This window comes from Sturnus vulgaris, chromosome 7 (assembly GCF_052056855.1).
Source record: "Sturnus vulgaris isolate bStuVul1 chromosome 7, bStuVul1.hap1, whole genome shotgun sequence".
Classification (NCBI taxonomy): Eukaryota; Metazoa; Chordata; class Aves; order Passeriformes; family Sturnidae; genus Sturnus; species Sturnus vulgaris.
Genome location: NC_142249.1, coordinates 39,891,071 through 39,913,153, shown reverse-complemented (window position 1 = coordinate 39,913,153; position 22,083 = coordinate 39,891,071). Strand labels below are relative to the sequence as shown.

Sequence of the window (22,083 nt, the reverse complement as noted above, 5' to 3'; positions counted from 1 at the left end):
AGCACACTAAGAAATCTCTGCCTTTCTGAAGTTGCTCTAAGATGGAGAAAAATACAATATTTTGGCCTTTTAACAGACAGCACTGAACTAAATCAGGTTAAGGAGCTGAGGCAGAGCCATGGATCTCACAATGGATTTTCACTTCCACAAAGCCTCATCTCACTGGGAAATAACTCCACACCTGACTTGCACAAACTGATCCCTCAGGGGTAGTTCTGGAGTAAATATTTTGGGCTGTAAGACCCTTCTGCAGACACTGCCCTCCTGGAACACTTGATTTAACACAAGGTTAATTCACTGTCTGTGCTTCTAACCCTCAAAAACCAAGCAAAGTCAATGTCCAGCAGAAACAAGGATAACAAAATTTGGATTCTCGTGTGTTTATGGCCATTTCTACATTTATTAATTATCACAAGCTTATTCCATGACAACAGTGGTAAAACAAGCTGTGTGTCTCCAACACACTGTGGGTCAGGAATTAAAACTGAAAAATCAATCCCTGCAAAACCCCAAAAGCTCCTTCCCCACCAGTTTTATCTGAAGTTACCAACACTGACACAGGACACAGCAAGGTGACCTCTGTGGTTCTGCAGACTCACACAAACACTTCTCCTCTTAGCAGGAAATAAAACCAAGCACCCACCCAGAACCACCCCCCAGGAAAGCAAAACCTCTCAGTGATTTCTTCACACCATACCTGACTAGAACTGGCTTTTTCGAGTCTGTCAACCATAATTTCAAACTGCAGTGGCTTGATTTCCATCTTCCTGTTCAGCCTGTTCAGTAGGGTCTCATCCTCAGAGTCCATATCATAATCTGGCTGTTCATTGTCCAGATTAAAGGCTGCAACACAAGAGATTGAAATGCTGGGTAAGTGACACACTCTGGACACACATCTGCAATCAGAAATCAAAAATGACTGACAAAATTCCAGACCAGCACTTCTCTGCCAGAACACGGTTTTATGCTAAAAAGTTTCCCCATGTAACACACAGCAGGTAAAAGCTGCTTGACGCAAACTTTCAATATGAAAGCAAGCCAAGAAATTTCATTTTAAGTGACTTGAAGGGGTGACAGGCACAGAAATTTTAATGCAAAACAAGAGCAAAGATGCTGGATAAGGCTGATATAATACAGCTCCTCCAGAATATCATGGCAAGATAATATGAATTAAAACCATTTTCCATCAAATTCCAGATTTGGAGAAAAAGCTTTTACACTGAAGTTCCAATATAATTTCTGTTGCCCATTTTTAAACAGTATACCAAACATAAAGTGTTAAAATATTTAATAAACTTTTTCTTGTTTTATGTAACTGTAGAAATCCTGCACCAATCCCATGGGAATTGTTACTTCTCCAAAACAACCTCAACTGTGGATGTAGAGCCTGACAATTCCTTCAGGCTCTCTCAGTTCTCAACTTCTCAGCAAAGCTCATGTCTTTATTACTAATTGTGCTAATTAGTTTCCACACTTGACAAATTTATTGGCCCTACCAAAAGCAGAAGGAAGTTCTCAATTCAGGTAACACAGCAGAAATAAAATTTTACAACAAATAGGAGTAAATTGCATATGACAGTAAGAACTGTTAATAGAAACATTAATTGTACACCTAATAAAACCTTGAAGGAGTGACACATCAGGTACAACACTCCCAGTAATTCAATCAGCACTGGAATAACAGCAGTTAATAGTCCTGATGAAATATTTTCTATTCTTAATAGACAAACAGCACTATCTTATCTCCACTTGTGGCTACACCAAGTGCTAATTTAAAAACCTCTGCTACTGAGCTGCCCTGTGTGCTCTGAGAGCACCTTAAACCAAACTCTTAGAAAACCAGGAGCAAAAAAAAATCCCCAAAAAAGTCTTTAAAACAAATCCCAGTGTTTTCCTTCCCACAGGCAGTGTCCTTCCACATCTCAGCCTTGCCCAAGACCCCTCCCTCTGTGATCCAGTGCAATAAATGAGCAATAAACCAACCACTACCAGTACTTATTTCTGCATCTATTTATCCAGGCACAGAAACTCAGCCAGATGCAGCTGGGAAGGGCTAAAAAGCAGCTCCTCAGCATCTTCAGCTCAAGCTGGTACCTCTCAGAGGAGACACTGCCCAACTGTACCAAGAGCACTTGGCCAGAAGAGTTCTCTGACCTGCCACACACTGTAACAATTTATTCGAGGAGAAATTAATAACAGGCTGTAACCATGTGTCAAGAAGTGCTGGCAATATTAATCCAGTAATACAAGTTGCATGGCAAGTTTATTTAAGACACTGTCACTGGGCATGTGACCAAGAGCTCTCCAACAATTAACTGTGGGTGAGAGTTAAAAACTGCAGCTTTAACATCACATCTGCCTCTCCAGCAGATCACTGCTCACATGTGGACTGAAAACCATTCCAGTCCACAAAAAGCTTGTTTGCCCTCAGGCACATGTTGGTCTCACATCAGAAAAGATGTCAACCTATTGCCTGTCAGTAGATAATTCAATAATCCACCCTGGAAAAAAATGTTTGCAGCCAGTTTTTCCAAGGCAGGATATCAGTGAGCAGGGCAGATGCGATGTTGTTGTTCACCTGTAAATTGTGAGCAGTGCCAGAAACCTTCCCTTCATTGCCACAATGGGAAAAGAAGAGTCACTAAAAGGTCTTGAACCATCCACCTTCCAGAATAAAATCAGGATCAAGTGAGAGGCAACCAGGAGACACCAAGACAAGCAAAAAGAAAAGAAGAAGCAAAACCATTCCATCAAAAAGTATCTTAAAACACCAATGAACACACTGTGGATATCAGTGCTGGGTCTCCAGGAGGGAGGGCAGGATACTCCCAGCACCTCCAGTGACTCCATGGTACACCCCAGCTGAAAGCAGGGGGTCCCTCTCTCTCTCTGCTCACTGTTGTCATAAATATTCAAGGTAAGATAAAAGGCATCCAACAGGATCACCACACATCAAACAAATCCAGTCTCATTTTCTTACACAACCCCCACCACTCCTGTGAGAACAGCAGTAGCCCTTGTCACATTTCCCACTTTTCAGGCTTTTCTGTCACCAGCAATGTTCTATTTTTCATGACCTGTATTTACCAGAGCAGTTCCCTCTCAGAGGGAGGGGCTTTGCACGGGGGGTGCAGGTCAGTGACACTGAAGGGATGGAAGCAGCACCTGCAGGACAGCCACAAACTCTCAGCAGCCCGGGGAGGTGGGAGGGCCTCAGGAAATGCAAGGCTACCACTTGTCCTTTGGAGTTTATCAACCCAAAGCTGGCTTGTCCCAGCACTGGGACACCCATGGAAGTGTCCTCCTCCCTGATGTTCATTTACTACTCCTCAAAACACACTTTCAGCAACATCCTTAATTACCACTTTCCTTCTTTCCCCAAGCACTGAGTGAACTGCAATTGTTCCAGAAAAAGCCATTTTTCACCCTGGAGCTGGCCTGCAGTGTGGCAGCTCCCTGGCTTCCAAAGGCATCACAAGACCCAGGTGTTTGTGTGCCATGGATGGAACCATCCCTCCCTCCCTGCTCCTGCAGGAGAACCAGCCCCATGTTCCAGCCCACAGGGACACCTCCTGCTAAACCCTGGGACATTCTCCTGACTCAGGATGAATCCAGTCTTCCTCCTCCACAACACCTGCATTTCTATAGAGCACTGTCACACAGGCCCCAGTGATCCCAGCTGGGAATTTTCTCCAGGAATGCTCAGGAGTTGCTCACTGCTGCTGCAAACACAACACCCCAGTGATTCCAGCTGGGAATTTTCTCCAGGAATGCTCAGGAGTTGCTCACTGCTGCTGCAAACACAACACCCCAGTGATTCCAGCTGGGAATTTTCTCCAGGAATGCTCAGGAGTTGCTCACTGCTGCTGCAAACACAACATCCCAGTTCCACCCTCTGCCACTCCACCCACTCCCAGCAGTACCTGCCAGAGGGATTTGCTTTTTTGTTTACTTGAGCTCCCCCAGGAACTGAGTTTATACCAACTCACACAAATGCAATTTGTTTCTCAGTGAAGTTACACTGAACTGGGTTTCATTTAACCAAATTAACTCATTTCATTTAGCTAACTAAATTAAGGCTGTGGTTCCACTCTCACTGAAGCTGCCACAGGCACGAGTTCCCACTGAACCCAGAGCTTCCAGGGCCTTCCCTGCCCAGCAAACCCTGCCACCCTCTGAGCCAAGGCAGCAAACTGATACATACAGAGGGTCACCCAAAGAAAAAAAATAAAGAGAAACTTTTTGACAGAAAGTCCCTTTTAGGGATGACTGGATCACTTAATAAACATTGTTTCTGTGAGGGGACACTTGTCTTCCATCCTCTTAGCTCTAATTTAGGTCCAAGTTTACCAACTTCATCTCTTAGCTAATTATCAATAACTTAAAATGTATCTCCATGTTATTGATGCTACAAATATCCTTGGAAAACTATGAAGCATGCTGGAATAATTAGAACAATTCAAGATTTTTTCTTTACATTGAGTTCAGTATCACCTGTGTTGGTGCCACAACTAATACCTGGAACCTTGCTTATTCACAAATTCTAGGTTTTACAAAGAAATTAACTTTTCTCTGCTTGGAATCACTGATCTAAATAAATGAATGTAAAAACTATTAAAATCTTAGTCTACCAGAATCCCTGAAACACATAATTTTCCAGAAATACCCAGCAGTAAGTATGGATTATAGTATGTGTCCTCCTGGTATTTTCCATCAGTTTATGTAACTTCCCTGGCCAAAGTGGGTATTGCTGCAATATATGCTTTAAGCATTAAAAGAGAATTTCTAAGCAGTTTATGTAGCATAAAGCTGCCTTGTATCACACCTACTCCATCCAGAATATGTGGGAAAAATTATCTTGGAGCAGTATCTAATATTTATCTTCAGCTCAAATACCTTCTGTAATTCTGTCCAAAAAGACTGTGAGTCTCAACAAGACAAAGAAAATTTTGGCATAATATATTTAACATTTTAGACATGTTTATTAACAGTATTCAGTGTTTCTGGCAGTGTCCAACAAAGAACAGAATAAAATCCATTCCTCCATCAGCAGCTTGGTTGCAGTTGACTCAGCCTGCCTTGCTTCCAAGTTTTCTTCTTTTATTAAGGAGAGAAACAATTCCTTTAAGTTGACTTTTCCCCATCACCTCTATGGTCTCTATTGCATCACAGAGGACTCTGAGCACATTATTTCCAAAAATCTCTTATTTTGTAAATAAATGGAAAAAATTGGACATTTCACCACACTGGGGGGAAATGATGCAATAATTGAATCAAAGGTTTTGCTACAAAGGTAACTCCTGGGAGGAATCCAAGTGACCAAATAACCCCCTGAACCACATCCTGCAAAGGACAAACATGAATTGTGTGCCAAGGAACAACTGAACTGTGAAAGTGTCACTTGTCAACAGAACAGCAACCAAAAGAAGTGGGAAAATTAATCCACAGCCCACAAGTTCAGATTAATGAGATCTTGTAAGACATAAGCTAAGACCATGCAGAATGTTTTATCTATAAAATAAACTCAGAGTTCCGTGTTGAAATGGAATTCTTCAGTTTTAGCCAAACTCAGAGAGAAGTGAGTGTAACCCAGAACAGCCTGAACCCCATGGCAGCACAGCTGCCCTGCCAGAACTTTACTGTGAGCAGCAGGACAAAGGCTGATTTCACCACAAAACCTCTTCTGGTTTATGGATGTGCACTTAGAGAGAACTTTGGAGTTAACAGGTGAGCAGCACAACCTTTCTCCTGCTCCCTACATCAGTGTAAACAACCAGGCAGCTTCAGTTATTCCTCCTTAGGACTAGGGATAAAAAACCTCAAGAAGTGAGGCTGGATCAAGAAGCCCAAGAGGCAGAACAAGGCTCAGCAGCAGCTGCTGCACAGGGACAGAGCATCAGCACAGAGGCAGAAACAAAACCCCCACCTTCACCAGCGACTGACAATTCTTCCAGAACTCGAGCAGACACTGGAATTGACATCTGGACATGGATTTCTGAGTCCTCCCACGTCCTGACCACTGCAGCAACTCAGACTCAACCCAAAGGTTATTCAGGTTAAATAAGAAGGGGTTAAAAACATAAAACCCCACAACAATGTTTTAACTCACGTTGGATGTGAATGAACTGCTTTGGTTGCTTGAACTCTCCTTTGTACAAACGATTGTAGTAGTTGACATTGCTCTCTGCTTCAGGGACTGGGATAACCATGCTCTCCTTCTTTTCTCTGAAAACTTGCTGTGCTGAGATTGCCCGTTGCAAATGATGTTCCTGCAAGGGGGAAAATGGGAGAGGTGATTTAAATATCAGTGTACAAAGTGCATGTAAAGACATTCAGCCTTTTCTCCCACTGTTTTCCTACAGGATAACAGAATGGAGGCTTTGCTGGGTTTTAGAGGTCAGATGCTTGCTCCCAGGATGTGTTCTCCATTTTTTAGGGTTCCTAACTGATGGGAATCTTCAAACTACAAACAGGTGAGGAGAACCCTTTGTTCAGACACAGCCCACACCTTCCACCAGACTGGGAAAAAGACAAACATTCAAACTTCACAAAATAACTTCAGCAGAAAATTAGGGCTGGGAAAAGTCAAACCCACCCAAACCTGTCAGAAGGAAAATGTATGCAAGATCAGGCCTTTAAAGTCAAAAGAATAGCAAATTTCATCATTCCTGTCTACCCAGCAATCCTCACTGGCCTGCTTTTAGAAGTTTAGCAAGTTAAGAGCAACAGGAAGAAGAGTTCTCACAGAATAACACCTGAAAAGCAAGGACTCCCCAAACAGGTATCACTTCATTTTATTCTTATGGGACAAAAGTCACAAATTCCACAGAATCACTTCAGGTGAAAGAGAGATCACAATAAATATAGGAGTTCACTAAGATTTTTTTTCCCCACATAATTTTATTAGCTAATTATTAGTTAACTCACTGACAACCATCTACTGTTGCAAGTCAGAGCTAAGCTGTAACTTCCCTCTTGAAACACTTTTCATGTTAAAACTTAAACCACTAAAAAGGGTCTCAGGCTAAGACACCAAGGCTAGGCTGCCTTCAGTGTGTCCAGGGGAGTGACATTCCTCACCAGGACACATGTCAGACCCACAGAGCCCTTGGGAAAAGTGAAATACCAACTCCTCCAAATCCAACAGAAACCAAAGTGCAGCCTCTCAGCAGAGGAACTGCTGGTGGAACCAGGAGTGAAGGTTTCATTCTGCTTTTACTGCTCTCCCCCAAAGTTTCCCAGATTTGAGGGGAGGGAGGGTGAGCAGAATATCCACTGGAAATCCGAGCTCAGCTCTGTCACAGATCCATGGAACCTTACCTGGCCTGTTCCAGGGGCTGCAGGTGGCCCCTCAGCCACTCCCACACACTTACTGCTGGGAAAAGCACTTGTTTGAGCAGGAAAAAACACACAGAAAAAACGTTTGCTGCTCTATGTTCCTCCCTTTGGCTTTCTAGGGTGCCCCTCCCCACGGTTCACACTCCCAAGAGGCCAGGATCAACACCGGGAATGGGAAGGTGCCAGCATTCCAGTGCCTGGCTGGCACTGCAGCCTGGCACACATGGCAGTCTGGCACTCACACACTCTCTGCTACCCACTTGGAAATTCTCTCAGGAACAAGATTTCTTCCTCTTTAATTCTACAGAATGGTATTTTTAAAAAGGGAGAGTGAAAGAAAACCCTTTTAAAATATGTAAACGATATTTAATAAATGAGCTCCTTTTAATTGTTAAGATTTACAGAAACACAAATAATGCAATTCCTGCAAAATCAGAGCAGCTTTGGGAATCTCCTGCAGCTGATGAAGCAACATTAAATCAATCAGGCTCCCAAGTGAGTGCTATTAGAATTAAGACAAGCATGCAATCCAATAGCTGCTGTGATCTGCCTGAGTTACTCCACACTGAGTAAATCTGTCATTTCACCATTAAAACGTGTCTTGGAGAGCTTGGCAGTGCTGAGTAATTCAACAACACAAAAATGGTTTCATTACTGGGCTGCTTTCAACTGCTGTCCCTGGAGCTGTGTACCAACAGTCCACAGCACAGAACTGTTCTAAGGAAGGGCTCGATCTGTCCAAAATTCACATCACCTTTCGGTTCTGCAGCCATGAAAGGATAATTCAGATGAGTAATTGAGGTTCTCAGTGTTGGAACACTGCAGGAAGCACACACAGAGTTCCCGAGGAAGGCTGACAATAGGTGTTAGTACTCATTTCACTATAAAAAGCCTTGGAGCAGAACACAGCTTTCAAACAGAGATTTCAGCTTTCAGCACGGCTGCTGGCACTCCTCAAACAGCACAGCCCCAAAACAGATAGATAAGCTGTGTACATTTTAAAATTAGGGGGAAAAACCTCAAATCTGCTAGCTATCAAGCACAGGAAAATTTAAACTCCTGAAACACTTCTGTTTAAACAAACCCTGAAGATTTTTATATGAAAGCCGGGCTAATTAAATTATTAAACCTGAAGAAGTGTTTTTACAGATAGATTTATTACCAAGACAACTTTTGGTCTAATTTTCACTTTTTTCTTATGGTTTTGAAAGACACACAGTATTTTAAGCTCACACTTTGTTCTGCAGTAAAGCAGATCCAAAGGTCTTACACAAAATAAGGGAACATTAGAGAACCAGTGATGACAGCAAACAGAACGTGCTGCCATGGGAATAAAAAGGAACTCTTGACAAAGAGTGATTACCCATTAATTCCTTAAAAAGCACATTCAGACCTTTCTCTCCAGCATGAAGACAAAATTTCAAACAAACACAGCTTAGACTGGGCTATTTCTTCAACCAACAGCATTAGAGAGATGTAAATGTTTAGTGTGTGTAACACTGCTGCCTGAACACATTTACACATTAAACCAGAACTGCTCTCTGAGCCTTTCTGAGACACCACAATCCTTCCTTCCATTTCTCCTCAGGAGGGAAAAAGCCCTAAAATTCCTGCAATCCTGTCTATAAACTATTCAGTTTTGGTTGCAGGCATTCAGAGCCAGGCTCCAAGTCCAGCTGAGAGCAAGGAACCTTCACTGCCATTCCCCTCATCCCTGAAACCCCACAGATCTCATCTTCTCCCTCAACTTTCTGCTGGGAGTTTCTTCACTACAAAAGAGTCCAACAACAGTAATAAATCAACAGGTATTGATCCTATTAGCCTAAAGTTATTTCTGTTGACAGTGATCAATATTGAATGGTACTTTTTGTATCTTTTTTCACCAATATCATGGAATCACAGAATGGTTTGGGTTGAAATCATCTCAGAGATGTCCCCCACTGCTCCTACTTCCTTTTATCCCAAAAACCAGAGCCCTTGGACCCTCTACAGACCAGGTTGGGTTTCCTTAATCTTTAAATCCTCTGTTGTTACCCTCCAAGTAATCTCTGAGAAACAGACTTCATCAAACTTTAAAATAACTGTGAGTTTTTTGGTTGAGCATGGCTGGAGATGCCCATGGCTGAACACCAACTTCACACTGAAAAGTTCATTTTAAATATCAAACTCCAGTGAGCAATTCCATATTGGATACAAACCCTCAGAGGACAAAGCTTCAGGATTGAATTTATCTGTTCCCTTCTTCATTTCTTAAAACTACACCATACAAGCAAAGCTACAACTCTTTAGGTTGTTTCACTGCTTTAACCCCACAGCTCTCCACACAAGTAGGATGGAAAAATGAATTTATCAATAGCTTTTCCTGTACAAAATAAGCTATTTCTAGGCCAACCTGGAGTCAGCCTTCCAGTCTACCTGCACCAAGAACAGAATTAAAACAAAGAAAACAATTAAAATGTACTGAAGTCTAAATATTTCACTTGTTTAACATGATATTTGAATTAGGAAATTTTTAAAAAGGCATTTTTATCTTTAATACTGAGATTCAGAAGCTAAAAGTAGAGAATTGTAGCTGGAAATGTGCAGACTCATCTTGCAAAGTCTCGAGCACAGTGAGTAACACCTCTCGACAGCACTTCCAGAAAAAAAAGTGTCAGGAAGCTCAAAAGCTAATTTGGTCAGAAACCTCCCTGCCTTGGAAAGCCTCAGCCCCATCTCCTCCCTCTCTGCACACAGAGACTTTTTTTAGAGAAGATTCCCAAGAGCAAAAGTGTAAAGTCGAGCACCAGCTTTTGTTTTCTTGTGCTGTTAACCCTTTCAGCCCTACACAATGCTGCAGACCCGTCTCCCTTTCCTCCCCCTGCTCTGCCATGGAAAGAGGACGAGTGAAATGAGTGAGAAAGTGAAATAAGGAGTCACATACAGAGCAGGAAATCAGCGTGTGCAGAATTCCCACCCTTGAGAGCTGGAAGCCATTGCTTCACTTCCAATTTATTTTGAAAAACAAGCATTTCAGTGATTAGCAAAGTTGATAACACGCATTTTTCTGATTTGATAGAGACTTAATCTAGTCAGGAATCAGAGCTGCTTCCTCTTGCACAGGCTGTCCCCTTAAAACATTGGATTAATTATCAAGTAATGCAGGGCACTGAGAAAACCATAAAAATCCAAATATTGAGTGGAAACCAACACACTCAAACCAAGGCTTTCAGGACAACTCCACTCAGTTTCCCGAAGCAGTTTCCAACACTCAGTGGAAGGAAGCTGGAAAAAACCCTCAAGAAAGAGAACACACAAGTGGAAAGGGTTTGTGGAACCACTTCTCAGTGTCACTTTTGGCCACATCAAGTTTTTCTAACATGATATTCCCCCCACCCTTTCTTAAAAAAAAAAAAAAAAAAAAATCACAAGAACCACCTGCCCCACACTTGCCTTTCAGGCTGCTGAATTGTGACTACAGACCAAAAAAAAAATGTACTAAGGGCTGGCTGCTCTTACTGACTCACTGAGGGGAGCAGGAGAAAGTGAATCAAATTGGGCTGCTCCATCCTAAAAATTCACACAGGTCCCTGCAATGGGTGAAATCCTTCCCTGGAAGGGTGGGGATGGAATTCCCAGAGAAGCTGTGGCTGTCCCTGGATCCCTGGAAGTGTCCCAGACCAGGCTGGACAGGGCTTGGAGCAGCCTGGAATTGTGGAAGGTGTCCCTGCCCATGGCAGGGGATGGAATGAGAAGATTTTTCAGATCCCTTCCAACCCAAACCAGGCTGGGATTCCTTTTCCATCACTTTTTTCCTTTTCCCATCTGTTAAACAACTGCAACTTGCCAAAGCAGCACCAGAGTCAATGTGGGATGACTTTAGCTGCAATGGCAGGATTTCAGCACATCCCCTGCAGGTATCTCTGCAATGCTGATGTTGGATCAACCCAAGGAAGGGTCCCCAACACTCCCAGCCCAGCAGCCCTGGGTGACACCTCTGGCCCAGGTGAAGATGTCTCCAAAGGAGAGGAGATGTGAATCTAAACGAGGAAAAATCCAGTTTGTACCAAAACAATTCCCAGGAATGCCTTTCTTCCCCCTCTGGGCCCTAAAGCCAAGTGAAGCACTTTAGGAAATCAGGGTGGAAATGAGCCCACAGAGCCTGATAAAGGGACAGGAGCACACATCACAACCATTTTTGTGTTCCTATCTGCAGCACACAACAGCAAAGAAGGAGTAAATGTTTCTCTAAATAACTTTAATTCAGAAAAAAAGGAAACAATGCGATTTCAGCCATTCCATGTCAAATTGGACATGAAACAACTGTGAGATATCCCAAATATCACCCTGAGTGGGACAGCAGTGATATCTGAGAGCATGAGCAATCTCCCATCCCTGTAAATAATGATTATTCACTATTTATGAACATATGGACACACAACTGTCTCTGTCTATAAAATGTCAAAAATCCCACAACAACTAAAACTCTGTATTTTAAAGCTACAATTATTTACACAATTCCCAGTCTACCAAAACATGAATATATTTATAATAATAAAATTATTGGTATCACAATACATTGAAGTATTTAAAAATCCTTCTGAAAAAGCTGTTTGTGGTACTAGATGAGAAATTTCTGTTTATTTTAGAGTGGGATTTTTTTTTTTTTCCCAAAACAGCTTTATGAGAATATTGTTACAAATAATGTGACATGTAGTCCAAAAAGCTCCTTGGGATACATTGGTATCACTCATAAGGTAAAAAATTATGCCATTAAGAATCCTGATTATCCCAATCAAAGCACCATGGCAAAGCCCTGACCTTTAGAAACATTCTCTCATTTTTTATGCCATGAACTCTGCATTTCTAAAGGCTGAGACTCCTCACCAACGAGCTCTGCCCTGCATTAAACCAAATATCACCCACGGCACCCAAATTCTGTAATTGTGTTTGGGGCTGCACACACCACCAGCTCCATGTGACCGTGAGTCACAGAGCTGCTCCTTGCAGCAGGGAGAGCTGGGAATCGTCCAGCAGGAGCTGACAGGGGCTTCCAGCACCTCTCCCCCCTCTCCTCTGCACTCTGCTTTTAACCTCGGCCTGGGGGGAGCATTTCCAGCTCACGTTTAACAGACAGAGGTTTTTATTTAACTGAGGTGCAAGCACTTAAAACAGGGAATTTGGATTTTACGGAGTTTTTAAATAAATGGGGTTTTCATTGCTAAAGTGATGCTACCTGGAGTGCTGGAGACCTGAAGCACGCAGAAATCCTTCATTTTATAATTAAAAACAATGCTCAAGATTGGTTGTACAGCTTGGATAACTTAGGAAATTTTTTAATAATTCCTTCTAATCTTAACGACAAAAATCTATTTTAAACCAAATACCTTTAACTCGAAAAACATAAATTATTATTTTTTTTCGACTTTCTGAAGTATCAATGTCTCCCTTAATTATCCAGTCTCTGGATACCACTACAGACAGAGTGGTTTGTTTACATCCAAGTCTGGCACGGGGAATCCGACATCACCGGGATGCTTCAAAGTAGAAACAGTTTGTTTTATGCAACACAGACTGGTCTAAGATCCACCAAGTGTGAGCTGCAGCCAGAGAAACGGCACAAAGCTGAGAAAAACAAATTATAAATTCCAATGTAAACAAGAGAAAACAAGCACAGAGAGGGGGGAGGAAGTGTTTCTGCTGGCTGAGAACTGAGCCGTGGATGAAGCACTTTGTGTGTCCCAGGGGACAGTTTACTGATACGGAAAACTGATGGAAAAATGGCATTTCACCGACTGGGGAAGAGTCTCACAAGTGAAGCTGAGCAAATCTTTAACTGAAGATGACACAAAAATATCTTACAGAGAATAATTCTGCCAATGGGGAGGTGCTGAGCACTCAAACTTGAGAGACCAGAGATGTAAATGTGTTAATCACAATGAGAATGGCACAAAGGAAATCAGGGGAATTAAGAACTCCGATTTTTTTGCTGCAAATTTCTGCTGCCTTACATTTGCAGCACTTCACCTGCCAAGGACAGGGATTTTAATCCAACACTTTCAGCCTCACTACACTGTGATTATTAGACATTAACAAATAGGAATTTGCAAAATGGATCAAAAATCAAAGCTTTCAAATAGTATATTCTCAAATACTTTATTTCTTTGACTCTGAACTAGTCAACATTACTTTAAAAATTATGATATTCTATACTGACAATACTTTCAAAATTATTTTTCCTACTTCTTACACCCTTTCATATACAGGAATTCAGTTCTAGTTCCATTCTTCTCTACCTGGTACAGAAACTTCAGTTCTACAATTGATCTTCACCATCACTGGCTTTTAGGACACCCAAGGTTTATGTAAACATTAAATTAGTTATTTATCTTTCTAAAAGTTGAAGTGTTAGAAAGATAAATATGCTATGGCATAAACAAGGTAAAATAAATTGCAAATAATCTTTTGAACATCTAGCACCAGTCAAATGATCTTTCTTATGAAAAATAATTTAAAACACAGGTTACTGTAAGCAGATTTAATGTCTGTTGATCCAAATTGTTCAAGCAGGACATTTCAACCGGTTTCAGTCAAAACAGAAATTGTACCAAGCTGCTTCCTGCTCAGTTTTGCCAAGCAGGAGCACTGTGAAATCTGGCACTCTGTAAATCCAAGGAAGCCCGAGCTATTTCTTTCCAAGATTTCCTTAAATTGAAGGAAAAGGACCAGACTGCTCGCGGCGTTTGAGACGTCCCAGAGCGGAGCCATTCCGCTCAGCGCAGCCGAATCGCAAAGCGCTCTCCCCTAAGCTTTTGTCATGGAATCTCACCTCCCGCCGAGGAACCCTTCCCACCAGGGAAAGTTCCTGCATAATGACCCGAGGTGTGACTCAATTAACAACATCCAGGCGGCTGCCATTGTGCTCCAGGGCCACGGGCACCCAAACCCGCCCGGGCGGCTCTCGCAGCCCTGCCCGCTGACCCCGCGCAGCCTCTGGCCCGCAGCAAAAACGCGGCTTTATCTAAATTACCCGTGCGCTGTTAAGATAGGGCTGAACCACCTAACCTGGGCATGACACCGCTTCTCCACTGGCCATCTCTAGCCCCACGGGCTGCCCGTGAAAGGAAGGATGATCCGCCGGACCACGGTGGATGTCACCAGCCTTTATCAAAACCCCAAAAAGCACAATGTCCCCTCTACCTCTGGCTCAGCTCTATCTTAAAAGCGCACTCGGAGATCAATGACATTTGTCCCGGGCTAAGCTGATATCCCGAGCACTTTGTGACAGGTTTGCTGATAGGTGTTAATGTGATAAGCCCTAATAAACTGCTCGTGAGGTGCAGACTTAACTTCAGCCACAACAAATGAAACGCGAAGCTCCTCAGTTTCAGAACTCCCCAGTGCTCGGGGTTAATTCTGATTCACCGTCATCAAACGGGACATTAAACAGGGAGCAGAGATTCTTCAGGTGATAGCACAGCAAGGATAAAGGATGAGAGCTGAAAACTGAAATAATGGCTGGGAAATGGAACTGAAATGTGCGCTTGGGAGGAACATCACTGCACAAAGCAGTGGGACTCGGAGGGAGGGAGGGAGAAAAGTACAGGCAGGGAAAGATCTCAGACAAAACTGAAGTTCAAAATTCAGTGAATAAAAATCACAACCCAGCATTTCACTGCCTAATGCCAAACATACTTCAGTAATCTTAGCAGTCTCCAAATATTCCCCAAGTAAGTAAATAACTACAGGTGCTTAATTCTAACTGAGGAATAACTTACACAGGGAATTCCATTTCCCCAGCAGATAACCCAGTTGATTTTAGTCAAACAAACCCAATGCCTTTCCTAAGCAAAGTGAGCTCTCTTGATTTCACCTGGTTTGGCATGAAAATGCAATCCTTGGAGTTTCTCACTTAGATTCCCATGTAGTCTTTCAGAGGGATTTCTGTTTTACAGAATATTTGCATGGTCGGAGCTGAAGTTATCCTCTGTTGACCTGCTGTTTTACTCGCTGCTGTCTGGGCTTCTTTGTTCTACAAAGCCTCTCGTTTGTAAGGAACTTTGAGGGTTCAACCACAGGTTATGAATGCACAGCCCACACACAAACATCCAGTTAAGAGCAGGTTCTGTCCATGTGGGCAGTGATTTATGTGTATTTGTGTTTTTAAACCCAGACCTGAGTACCAGGTAGGTAATTCTGACCAGCAGCTTCAGTAAATCCTTAAAAAGTCCCTTCCCAGGGGTACGATGTCAGCATTTCTGCAGAGTCAAACCACGTCCTTAAGTTGCCATTCCTGCACTTTTCCTCTCTTCCCTCAGGCCTGTGATGCCATGCCAAGCCGAAGTGGAAATGAATGGATGTTCAAACAAGGACTGAGATGAAGGCTCAGACAGCTCTGACCAGGCAATCCCGGGATCACCCATTACCACCGCATTTTCAGCTTTGACACCTCAGGTAAATTCACTTCCCGGAGCTTTCCGTGTCAATGTGCCTCATTACCAAGCAGGATTTCACCTCACCATGTGCAACTCAGCGACCTCCAGTAATAGGCATTCAAATAAAAACAAAGTAATAATGTGGGAAGAAACAAAACCAGGGCTTATCTATTCTGCAACTTTCTCCCTTTCCAGTCAAAACAATTCATTAGCATTAGGAAATACAAGTCTTACTCATCAGAAAAAAAACCAAAACAACCAAGTGTCCCTGCTCAGTTTCTGAACTCCCAAAAGCACACCTTCCTGCTTCTGCTTCATTCTCTAACGCGAGTTTAAGAACAAACCCACATAATTTTCTTCCCCAGGTTTAATTTAGAGTAAATTATAAACATTTGTAACATAAACATGCTACAGAAGAGAAACCTAATTCTTTCACAGCTGGAATCTCCAAGTGAGAGAAATGAGCTGCTGATTTGTGAAACGCTGCGAGTGGATATAAATCTCTGAGATACTCATACAGAAACAGTTCCAGAATATTCATCAAGAATAAATGGACCAAAATCTGCACTTCTGTATGTACAAAAGATCAATCACTAACTAATTAAATCCCATGCCTGCACCAGCGAGGCTGGGTCGTAAAGAACAGGGCAGACATGTCACTCAAGCGTTTTAAATCCTGCAAATCTGTAAATAATGACGATTTTCAGAGCGATACATCCCGAGAGGTGCTGTCTGACCCAATGACACACTGGGCTACAGGACCTTGCTGGTGCCACCAAGGCTTCCCAGAGGAACACGAGGTCTGTGGCTCTGAACAGCAAATGGAAACCAGCAGCCACCCTGAGGCTTCACACAACTTTCATTCGGGGAAAAAAAGGCCTTGAGACATCCCAGACATTGAGGTGACAGAAATGAGCGTGCAGAGATTTCTCTATCCCTCCAAAAAGTCCCTTTCAAAAATACATCAAATCGATCACAGCGGAATTTGCTATCAATTAAAGCTGTTTAGGTATTTCTACTAATTTTAACTACTGTCACCCACAACCGCCCTTCCTAGAAGGGTTTTTATATCACTTTTTAGAAAAGTATAATTAAGAATTATCTGTGCTACACTGAGAGAAGGACAAGCCATGAATGAAACCATCACCACATGGCAATAATCTGAACAATCTAAGAATAGCAGTTTATAATCTTGCCTGGCTGATGCATCTCGCACTATGTTTATATATTGCTTCAGTCATTTCATTTTGAGACTATTACATAATATATCAAACAGAGAGACACATGTCAGGGCAGAGAAAACAAACCTCTCACAGAAAAACAATTTTTTAGGACAACACTAAAGTAGTTTTATTGAAGTATAAATCTAATCTTCTCAATCATTTAAGCAGCCCATAAGCAGCTTGTTTGCTTGAACTCTTACAGCAATTCTCCATTAACAACTTTATTTTAAACACGATTTATCAAAATGACAGCATTTTTAAAGAACTGCTTTAAATATTAAATGCAAACACAGCATTGCAAGACAGACTTTTGAGGCTGAGAAAACCAAATTAGTCTCCAATATTGCTTCATTAGTAGCCCAGTGCTGTTCCTTTTAACTACAATCCCAGCTTCTAACAGAGCCACTCTTGGGGAATTCCTAAAGTTTTGATCACAGTGTATTCTACACAGTAAATTAAAAAATAAAAGCCCACCGTGATAAGACAGAGGATTCCTTTTAATACCACCAGTCAGGTGAGAAAAAGCAATGAGGGAAGCACGGAGCCTCCTTTGACAGCTGTAACCTCGGAAAAGCCAATCCACAGGCACAGAGGTTTGGCTGAGGCGGAGACACGGATTCATTGAGGAAATTCTGGAGGGTGCATTTACTATCGGCTCTGCAAGTACAGACACATCAGGCGACAGCCTCTGTCTGAGCTTACACAACTCCCAGGAGCACAAAATAAACCTTACTCTTACAGAAAACTGTTTGAAGATCAGCAAGACAAAGCAGTACGTTCGGAGGACACCACAACTGCGGGCAAGCCTTTTCAAAGCTGCCCTGCTGCTCACCAAAAACCTCAGAAACTTAAATTCACCTCAGCGGACAAAGCAGAACACGCATCACATGTCCACGCCGAACAGCGGCTGGTGGATTTGGAAATAACATTAAAGCTCCAACGCTTCACGCAACGCGTCCAGCTGACGCCTCTGCCATGCGATGCACGGCGAGCAGCAGCACAAACCATCGGTGTTAAATAACCCCGAGCAGCACCGGGGGTGGCTGCAGCAACACAGGCACTGTCCCACACGGGGAGCCAAAGCTGCTGTGCGTCCCTGCAGCCCCACATGTGCACAATGAGTTTATGTGTGTGTGTGTGTGTGAGTGAGTGAGGGCTGTGCCCTCAGCCCCACAAGCGCAGGGACTGACAGCAGCTCAAACCGCGGCACGGAGCTGCCGCCGGGCTCGGGGACAGCCGGCCGGAGGAGAGGGACACGGAGAAGCTCGTTGCCTGTGCAGTGGCACAGCACAGCACGCTGCACCCAGCACTTTCACGCCGCCACCACCTCCCCAGCTCCAGCCCGAGCGACTTGACAGCCACTCACAACACGGTTGGCAGGAGTAGTATCAGCTTTAGTCCACAACGCGCCGAGCACCCCGAGCCGGCATCCCGAGCCCGCTGCAGCACCCCCGGCATCCCCGGCTGCTCCGGCATCCCGTGCACCCCGCACCGGCACCCCGGCTCCGATACTCCGCTCCGGCACACCAAGCCCGCCGTGCCGCTCAGATATCCCGAGTCGGCTCCGGCATCCCGATCTGACAACCCGAGCACGCTCCACCGCTCTGACATCCCGAGCAGCGCCGGCAGCCGGAGCCTGTCCGGCAGCCCGCGCCGCGCTCCTCCGCTCTGACACCGCGCCGCGCTGCTCCGGCACCCCGCTCGGCTCCGCGCTGCCGCCGGCCCGGCCCGGCCCGTCCCGTCCCGCCGCCCTCACGCCGAGCCCCCCCCGCTCACCCGCGCCCGGGACGCGCAGCAGAAGATGGCGGACGGCGGCAGGGCCCGCTCGCGGCGCCGGACCGCGGCTTACGCTGCGCCGTTTGCGCAGCGCCCCGCGCGCCCCGCGGCGGAGCGAGCGTAGCGCGCTTGGTGAATACCGGCGGCCGGTTCCCCGTGCGGGGGGTGCCTGTAAACAATGGTGCCCCCCCGGCGCCGCGCTCCCTTACCGATTCTTCCTCCTTCTCCATCCCCGTGGGCATCTGCGGCACGGCCCGGTTGATGGAGACGCAGTCGTTGAGGTCGGGCATGTCCTTGCCGCGGTAGATGGGCAGCGGTTTGGCGGCGTCTAGCGCCCGGGCGCGGAAGGAGAGTTTGCTCATTGTCTCCCCCTCACAATAACACCCCGGGGCCGGGCGGGCGGGGGGGGGGGGGCCTTCAGTGCGGCCTCGCCGCCGCCTCCCAGCCGCTCCCGCGCCGCGCCCGCGCCACCATGGAGGGTCCTGCCGCCCCGGCGCAGCTCCCGGCGGGGCCGCCCGTAGCCCGCAGCGCACGCCCCGCAGCCCTAGATCCGCGCCGGGCTCGCTCGGTCCGCTCCCTGCGCCATGGCAAACATGGCGGACATTAACCACAGCCGCTCGGCCCTCCCGGCAGCCCGCGCGGCGGGAGCGGCGCTGCGCGCGCAGCCGAGGGCGGGAGGCTGAGGGAGCCTCAGGGAGCCTGAGGGGGGTGGCGGGACCGGGCGGGAGCGGAGCGCGCCGAGCGTCCGGAGTGAGCACGCAGTGTCCCCGGAGTGAGCACACAGTGTCCCTGCAGTGTCCCCTCCGGGTGCCCACAGTGTGCCCATAGTGTCCCCGCTGTGTCCCCTCCGCGTGCCCACAGTGTCCCTACAATGCCCCAACAGTGTGCCTACAATGTCCCTGCTGTGCCTCCACGGTGTCCCTATAGTGTCCCTATATTTATTGTCCCCACAGTGTTCTCCCAATGTCTCCCCACTATAATACCCACGGTGTCCCGGCTGGATCCCCACTGTCTCCTCATAGTGTCCCCACAAAGTCCCCGCCGTTTTCTCCACAGTGTCCCCACTGCGTCCCACATTGTCCCTCCCGTGCCCCCATAGTGTCCTCGCTGTGTCCTTGCCATGCCCCGACAGTGTCCCCACAGTGTCCCTATATTGTCCCCACAGTGTCTTCCCAATGTCTCTGCACTATGATCCCCACGGTGTCCCGGCTGGGTCCCCACTATCTCCTCAGAGTGTCCCCACAAAGTCCCCGCCGTGTCCCCATAGTGTCCCCCCTGTATCCCCCACAGTGTCCTCACAGTTTCCCCTACAATGTCCTCACCGTGTCTCCACAATATTCCTATTGTGTCCCCACAGTATCCTCACAGTGTCCCCAATGTCTCCCTGCCATGTCCCCACAGTGTCCCCACAAAATCTCCCCCAGTGTCCCCACTCTGGACAAACCAGCGGGTTTGTCTCCTCAGTGTGTTGGTCAGTGTGGGCTTAAAGTGTTCCAGCCATGAAAAGGTCAGAAGGGTTGGGACGCAAAACGACATTTCAGATATAAACTTGTTCCTGAACAAGTATTTTAATTCTTTTTTTCAACAGACTCACAGAATATTTAGGGTTGGAAGGGACCTCTGGAGGCCACCCAGTGCAACCAGGGTCACCTGTTGCAGGTGACACGGGAACACACCCAGGTGGGTTTGGAATTTCTCTGGAGACTCCAGGCTCTCCCTGGGAATCTGTTCCCATCCTCTGCCACCCTCATGGATGTGGAACTCCTCGTGTTTTAGTTTACTAAACTCCTTCATCACTCTTTCCACCAGGAGCAATGTCCTGCAACTTGGAATTTAGTAATCCCAAATTCTCACCTGGACAGAGCCTCAGTCCTCTGCTCATCCAGAGTTTCCTGCATGAGTCGACATTAGTCTGCAAAACCCTTCATCCAAGGCTCTCAGTACCTCAAATATCTCCTCACTTCCATTTTATTTTGATACCCTGAGACCAAGCAGCTGCTTCTGTCACCTCCACCTTAGAGCTCTCACAGGGGCTGTCAGTATCACCTTCTGAAATAAACTGAAATTCTTACTCAAAACTTCACTGTTTGGATTACTGTTCCAACTGTAGCTAATTTCCATTTTTAAAAAAATGAATAAGTTCAGTCTCTGAATTGTCTTTTTAGTTACCTGTTGTGGTTTTTATTTACATGGTTTTGTATAGCAAATACAACTGCTGTTTGTGACAAACACATGATTAACAAAATGAAGAATAAAGAATTGTGTCAGCTAGAGAGAGAGAGAGAGAGAAGGAAGATGAAACAAGCACAGGAATACACAGGAGGGAAAAAGGAGCAGCAAGAACATTGTGTTCATCAGCCACAGACCCAAATTAGCTTGGGAAAGAGATCTGGAAATTATATTAACTACTGCTATGAAAGCATCAGGTAAGTATTCAGTCATGTGAGCAAATCAAGCTTTAAAAACATGAGAAAAGAAACAGAAAGCAAAACTGTGGTAGACTGCACTTATTTATAATTCCCTTCGAGTAGTTTTATTTCACAAGATAGACAATTCTTGCCTTGGATTAGAATTAACAGGTAAATATTTAAAATTTGTAATGGTTTAGCTTGGAAATGATAATTGAGCACCGTTGTAGAAGCACAGCCCAGATGGGTTTGGTGCCTGGAGCAATTCAGGATGATCTGGCAGCAGAGCAGAGGAGAGTTGCCATTCCACAGGGTGGTTGTGACACCATCCTGCACGAGCTGTATTTTCCACCTGGGTGCCATCACCTGGGGAGTGCACAGGTGACATCCCTGTGACAGGAACAGGCAGCTCCTCCTCAAGCACTTCCTTGAGCAGTTTAAAAGACACCACGACTTTGCTCTTTGTGCTTCTGCATTTTACTCACTGCTGGAAGACTTTTTCCCCCTTTCAGTCAGCACAGCTGAACAATAGATAATAACAACCTTCTCCATTTGTGTGCGTGTTCTGCTCTTTTTCAATAGTTAAATTTTTTAAAAAGTACAAAAATGAAACATATTTACCCTCCAGGTGGCTCTTAGTCCTAAACTCATCCCATTATTTTATTTCTACAAGCAATGCAAGTTTTTTAAATGATGCCCTGTAGGGTACAGAAGGGGTTTTTTATGCAGTCAAAAAAGCCATTGCACAGAGCTGAACATGGGCAGAACTAAAGTTTCAGCTTGCATTAATTTAGCTTTAAGCCAGAACCATTCATCTTTTAAGCATATAATCTGATCTCTTCTAAAATGTTATAGGTTTTCTGAAGAATTTCTCTTCTAAAATATTAGAGGTTTTCTGAAGAATTGTAGCTGTAAAAAAGAATA

At 45.0% G+C, this 22,083-nt stretch overlaps 1 protein-coding gene and 1 long non-coding RNA gene across 5 annotated transcripts in view; one reads left to right on the top strand and one right to left on the bottom strand.

Annotated features, from left to right (window-relative positions):
* EPC2 (enhancer of polycomb 2) overlaps positions 1-19,351 on the bottom strand; it is a 35,167-nt gene extending 15,816 nt beyond the window's left edge. For 2 of the 4 annotated variants that reach the window (XM_088168405.1, XM_014891645.2), the window contains exons 1-3: positions 18,961-19,351; positions 6,110-6,269; positions 698-843 (exon numbers count right to left, since the gene is read on the bottom strand). In XM_088168405.1, the coding sequence (XP_088024531.1) occupies positions 698-843; positions 6,110-6,269; positions 18,961-19,113 (459 nt within the window). In that variant the 5' untranslated portion in view covers positions 19,114-19,351. Of the gene's footprint in view, positions 1-697; positions 844-6,109; positions 6,270-18,751; positions 18,823-18,960 lie in introns of those variants that run through there. The other 2 variants (XM_088168406.1, XM_088168407.1) reach the window with 1 other exon arrangement.
* LOC148223250 (uncharacterized) lies at positions 18,890-20,829 on the top strand. The gene is made up of 3 exons (XR_015804930.1): positions 18,890-19,032; positions 20,340-20,431; positions 20,561-20,829. It is a non-coding gene; the product is annotated as an uncharacterized LOC148223250 (long non-coding RNA).
* Positions 20,830-22,083: the final 1,254 nt, after the last annotated feature.